Here is a 6058-nt window from a genome sequence, read left to right on the forward strand (position 1 = left end):
CGTTTTACTTGAAAAATCCACTCATTTCTCGCAATCCACAAATTGCCAACATGTGGTGGCTCTCAGGAGAATGCAAAACCACCACACACATACGTGCGTGTCTGCGTGTAATACAAGAAAAAAATCCTTATTACCAAATCATAGGCTGAGATTTAAAGTTTGATTTCAAATTTGAAAAGTTAAAAAAACCTTATATTTTCTTTGCTTTCCCAGCCTATGGAGATGGAATCGCAGTCTTGACTTCTATTGAGACTTTGCTTAATGATCAATGCAGGAGTTTGTTGGAGTGATTTATGCAATTGGTGCAATGGCATTGTAGGGGTCTTAATTTACCACAAGCTTCTAAAAGGCTTCCCCTTTAGAAACCTGCTATTCTTTGCTCAACTTCTCTATGGCACCTCTGGCATGCTTGACCTCATCTTCGTCCTCTGGTGGAATTTAAGACTTGGGATACCTGATTCCTTACTTTGCAATCACAGAAGAATGTGTATCTAGAATCATAGCAAAGATAAGGTGGATGTCCGTGATGGTTCTCAGTACAAGGCTTTGCCCTGTAGGGATTGAAGGGACGTTTTTCACTCTCTTGATGTGCATTGACAGTCTCGGCAGCCTCACAAACAAGTGGGCTGGCGGCCTGGTTCTTCATGTGTTGCATGTAACAAGGACAGATTTCACCAACTGGCTTGCACTTCTCATTAGGAACTTAGAGAATTACAACATTGAGTTTGATATATCTCATCCTTAAAGGAGATCCATCAGACATGCCAAGAAACAAACCAGCTGCAACTACAGAAGAAGGCTTGCTACTTGTCTCCATGGATAAAAAACTTGAAGCTTAGCAGTATATGCTTTGTACATTACTAGATATAGAGCTAACAAACATCACTAAGGCAACATCACTAAGGCACATCTTTGATTTTCTTATCAAGAATCCCATCCAAGATGTCTAGAAATTATTAGTCTTTAACCATATGATTTGTAACATCTTGACAAGGGAAATACATAGTAAAAAGAGTGATGAAACCAGTATAAAATCTCACCACCTAAAAGCTCCTAACCAAATCAGCTATTATGTGGGTTGTGTTTCAGTTTTGCACAATTAATGTACAGCACCGCACAGTGTACGACCATGATCAAGATCTCGACCGTCCATTTCCAAAAAGTATGTTTTAATACTTTTTCGAAAATGGATGGTCGAGATTGAAATCTCGATCTCGGCCATACACTGCAAGGGTTGCTCATTAATTAGGCAACACCCAAGCAGCGCCCATTATGCAAACATACACACAAGCACACATACAAGCCCATTAACGAGAACATGAATACAATCCATCTTCTCAATTTTGGCTTTATTGAGGGCTCTATTTCTGATTTTAAAGACATTCTAACTCCTCTTTGAGTTTTTGGTAGTTTCTAACACAACAGAATGCTATCCTGGCTTTCTTGAGTCCTCAAAAAATGTAATTCTTAATGAACGGGCTTCTGATAAGGGTAAGGAAATATTGGAACAGTCTAGTGGGTTTGAAAAGGAAGTGAAAAACCGTGTTATGGAAGGTAATTTGATCTCAAAGCATGCAAAGACATCTTTAGTTTTAGAGAACTAAGATTCTTCCAAAGCTTTAAAGCCAAGCCATGCTATCGTCATTTTGAAATATCGCACCTACAATGTTTTTGTCATTTTGTAGTATTGCACTTGTGATGCCTAGTCATTTTGTAATGTCTCAAAATAGTAGTAGGGGTAAGGTTTTTAGGGTCACAGATTCTACCCTCGTAGAAGAAAGGAAACAATAGCCACCCACATCCACATGTTCCATCCTGCTCTGTTTGCTTTTGCTTTAAAAAGATTCCGAAATCCCTTTCCTCCACAAAAATCTGTTGCAGGGGTTCATGACTCCTAGACACATGCGTGCGATGTGGACAAAATGAATCAGATCCTCAAGGAAAATTTTGTTGAGCTTTAAAGCATGCCTATGCTAGAGAAAGTAAGCATTTCCTATTTAGTTTTCAATAGCTTGAGAATTAAGTCTTAGTTGAAGGATATTTGTGTTTTGTGGCCACCAGTGCCCTGAGGAGATTTTATGTACTTACTTATGTATGTATTTATTTATATTGATCATTTGATCCCACATCTGTTTCTAACTGTTCTCAGTTGCTAGAAGGCTTCCAGACATCATATCCAACATTGAAATTTCCTCCCCTTCCAGACAGAGGAAACTCAATTTGAGGGAAGTGCTGAAGTCTCCATATTTTTTCAACTGATTCTCTTCTGCTGATTTGTGGATTTCCAAATCTGTGGAACAAGACACATGTATGGAATGAAGAAGTCTTGGTCCCACTGTGCTCTGTGAGGAGTATATATGTGTCTCCCCATTTGTAGCTTTCACCAATGTATTGCAGTCTGACTCAATCTGTATAAAATCAAAACCTTCTGCAGTACATGAAAGCAAGCCCTCCCTCACGGCCATGGCTTCACTTTCAAGTACACTAGCCAGATCTGCCTATATGGAGAGCAGGACAAAGTGGCTCACCTGCTGAATTGAAAACTATAACTCAACCCACCTATGATTCTTTCCATGTTGCATCAATGTTCAACTTCACAAATCGGGCTGGTGGGGGTGGTGCAAGTGCCATCTTCCCACTGGGCATGAGCTATTAACATGGTCTTGAACTTTAGGGTCTTAATTATGGGGCTTGACAGCATCTGCAAATTTTTCTTCTGGGCCCTTGGAACAATCTCCATAGGTGATACCTCTTTTCCTCGAAAAATCCACTAATTTCTCACAATCCACAATTGCCAACATGTAGTGGTTATCACCAGAATGCAGATCTTTTCTCATCCCCCAACACTCATATATTCGCCTGCCCGTCATTTCTCACAATCCACAATTGCCAACATGTGGTGGTTCTCACGAGAATGCACATCTTTTCCATCCAAGTACAACATGGGCAAGTCCTGTGTCCGGTCATATGTCAAATTTCAAATCTTTATTCCTAAAAGAAGATATCATTACTTGCAAACAAAATTAGGTAATCTTTCTTTTCTTTACAGTTTGCTTTTTTCTGGGTAGAAATTCTTTACCATTTGCATTATTCGGAAATAGTGAAGGAAAGCCTTTGTTTAAGCTCTAAAATCTCGATCTCCAAAGCTCTTACATGGTAGCAGCCTCAAGTATCAACACAGGCCTTGTTAGCTGGATCTGTGTTGAGCCAGCCCATAAATGAATTCCTTAGAAACCGAAGCACTCACCACAGATACATCATCAAAGAAGTTTTATCATCTTCTTTCTCATCCTCAGCCTGATCAAAACTATTCAGCAGCTGCGGTTACCAGACTCCTCAGCATTATCTGTGAACCCTTTCAATGGCTCAGCATGCTATGCAGACGACTCAACACAACATTTGTGATTGGAGTTGTTCTAGTAGATGGTGTCAGCGAAGGTTTTTCACGCGCTTTCTTCAGGGTTGTCTCAGACTACTACTGGAAAGATGTCCAAATGGTACAACCCTCAGCAGTTCAGCTCTTCAGTGGACTTTATTACATTCCATGGCTGATGAAACCCATCTGGGGACTACTCACAGATGTCATTCCCATCAGAGGTTACCAGCGCCGACCTTACTTCATCATCGCCGGTATTGTTGGTCTTGCTTCAGCACTTACACTAGCTTTTTCTGCTAAATTGTCTGTCCTTATGGCACTGTTATGCCTCATCGGGGTTTCTGCCGGAGTGGCAATCGCAGACGTGATGATTGATGCTTGCGTTGCGAGAAATAGCAAAGAGATTCCGGAATTGGCACCAGACATGCAGAGCCTCTGTATGTTCTGCTCGTCTGCTGGTGCCTTGATTGGGTATTCCACAAGTGGCATGTCCGTTAATCACTTGGGTGCTCAGGTTTGCTTACTCTGTCTTCTACCTTCAGTGAGTTATCAGTTTGGAAACGTATCCATGTTCCTTGAATTGGGTTTGTGTTGTTTGTGATTTTTGGAAGGGATCATTGGCAATACTAGCAATGCCTGCTGTACTATTGGTAGCACTGGGTTTCTTCATTTATGAATCAAGAAACAGTATCCCTTGTGACCAGAAAAAGGTATTAGAATCTGCCTTCGATCTTTTCTTAATTCAAACCTCTTAGTTTGATTTTTTTGCTCTTTCCTCAAATAATCAAACCAAAAAATGCTCTCTGGTCATGATGTTTCTCATCTTTTAAGTCCTTGAAGTTTACCACACAACGTCTTGCTGTTGATTGTTGTTGGAAGAATTCCTCAAGAGAGTCCCATACCTCCTTGGCTGTTGGTGTTGGGTTCGCCTCATATGAGGACAAATAAATGGGGAATAAAATGGATGAAGACAACAGAGAGGAAATTTCCTTCCCTCCTCCCTCTCTCTCTCTCTCTCTCAACCCACGTATGTTGACAAACGAGAGAGGGAGAGTATCTCCACCAAATTCGGTGCCTGCCTCTTCCTCACCCACCTATGTATGACAAAGGAGAAAAAAAACAATAAATAAGAGAGATTCGTTTTTCTCCCTTAATTAACCCTCTTTCCCATCTATTATTTCCACGGGGGCCCATTTTGCCTAAGGAACGAACAAGAAAATAAGAGAGCTCATCAAGGATAATGTTCTGAGGGTTGTGAGGGTTGAGTGAGATGTCTTTAGTATTGGAGTAGTGAATTTGGGTTGAAGTTTCATTCCAAACTGACCTTTAATCAACATGAACTTGGCAAAACAGCGACTTCTTACACTAAAGTCTGCCCAATATCAACCGTTGTATTTCTGTCTTGCAGGTTTCAGAGAAAGTTGGAAGAGCTATAGTTGACGTGTACACAGCCATTAAGTGCCCTCGAGTGTGGAAGCCTACTCTTTATATGTACCTCTCCTTGGCAGTTAGTATCAGCACTTCTGAGGGACAGTTCTACTGGTTTACCCAAGCAAAAACTGGCCCTCATTTCTCTCAGGTCATTCTACATTTTCTAAATGCAAACACTAGTATATATGTTGCCAGTAATAGTAGTTCGGGAAACAGAATCGCGGTCTTGACTTCAACTGAGACTTTACTTGATGATCGATACAGGAGTTTGTTGGAGTGATTTATGCAATTGGTGCAATGGCATCCATTGGAGGGGTCTTAATTTACCACAAGCTTCTAAAAGGTTTCCCCTTCAGAAACCTGCTGTTCTTTGTTCAACTTCTCTATGGCACCTCTGGCATGCTCGACCTCATCTTCGTCCTCCGGTGGAATCTAAGACTTAGGATACCTGATTCCTTCTTTGTAATCACAGAAGAATGTGTATCTAGAATCATAGTAAGGATAAGGTGGATGCCCATGATGGTTCTTAGCACAAGGCTTTGCCCTGCAGGGATCGAAGGGATGTTCTTCGCTCTCTTGATGTGCATTGACAGTCTTGGCAGCCTCACAAGCAAGTGGGCTGGTGGTCTGGTTCTTCATGTGTTGCATGTAACAAGGACAGATTTCTCCAACCTGTGGCTTGCGCTTCTCATTAGAAACCTACTGAGAATTGCACCACTGAGTTTGATATTTCTTGTCCCCAAAGGAGATCCATCAGACATGCCAAGAAACAAAGCAGCTGCAACTACGGAAGAAGAAGAAGGCTTACAACTTGTATCCATGAGTGAAAAAATTGAAGCTTAGCAGTATATATATGCTAGTACATTGCAAGGTATAGAGCTAACAAACATCACTTAGGTACATTGTGATTTTCTTATCAAGAATCCCATCCAAGATTTCCAGAATTATTAGTCTTTAACCATATGATTTTTAACATCATCACAAGGAAAATACGTTGTAAAAAGAGTGCTGAAACCATTACAAAATCTCACCACATAAAAGGTCCTAACCAAACCAGCTATTATGCAGACATACACACAAACACAAATATATAATGACGACTTAATCCAAGATCATTTGTCTCTGAAAATGTATCGTGGTGTTATTCCAGATTGACTGAGAGGGGGGTGAGATCGGTGTCTTCAAAGTTCACTTCCAATGTGAAACTCTTTAATCCGAACATTCCTATCAATAGCACAAAGACACGTCCAC

The 6058-nt window shown here is 40.8% G+C and overlaps 1 protein-coding gene across 2 annotated transcripts; it reads left to right on the plus strand.

Moving 5' to 3' along the window:
* Positions 1 to 2154: 2154 nt before the first annotated feature.
* LOC149021804 (putative folate-biopterin transporter 6) lies at positions 2155 to 5652 on the plus strand. Of its 2 annotated transcripts, XM_089147187.1 has the most exons (5): positions 3272 to 3497; positions 3580 to 3890; positions 3988 to 4086; positions 4785 to 4955; positions 5072 to 5652. In XM_089147187.1, exons 1-5 carry the CDS (start codon positions 3362 to 3364, stop codon positions 5648 to 5650), a joined length of 1296 nt encoding a protein of 431 aa, XP_089003313.1. In that variant the 5' UTR covers positions 3272 to 3361; the 3' UTR covers positions 5651 to 5652. The 2 variants fall into 2 exon arrangements, with proteins under 2 accessions (XP_089003312.1, XP_089003313.1); XM_089147186.1 differs by having other exon boundaries at positions 2155 to 3890.
* The last annotated feature ends 406 nt before the right edge of the window (positions 5653 to 6058 follow it).

Source organism: Hakea prostrata, chromosome 3, assembly GCF_041222555.1.
Source record: "Hakea prostrata isolate BN-2017 chromosome 3, UWA_Hpros_2, whole genome shotgun sequence".
Classification (NCBI taxonomy): Eukaryota; Viridiplantae; Streptophyta; class Magnoliopsida; order Proteales; family Proteaceae; genus Hakea; species Hakea prostrata.

Excerpts from the sequence above, each read along its gene's own strand:
- LOC149021804 (XM_089147186.1), top strand. The coding sequence starts at position 3,219 with ATGAATTCCTTAGAAACCGAAGCACTCACCACAGATACATCATCAAAG. Across the intron at positions 3,891-3,987 it reads TTAATCACTTGGGTGCTCAG|GGATCATTGGCAATACTAGC; the intron begins GTTTGCTTACTC and ends GATTTTTGGAAG. Across the intron at positions 4,956-5,071 it reads CTGGCCCTCATTTCTCTCAG|GAGTTTGTTGGAGTGATTTA; the intron begins GTCATTCTACAT and ends TGATCGATACAG.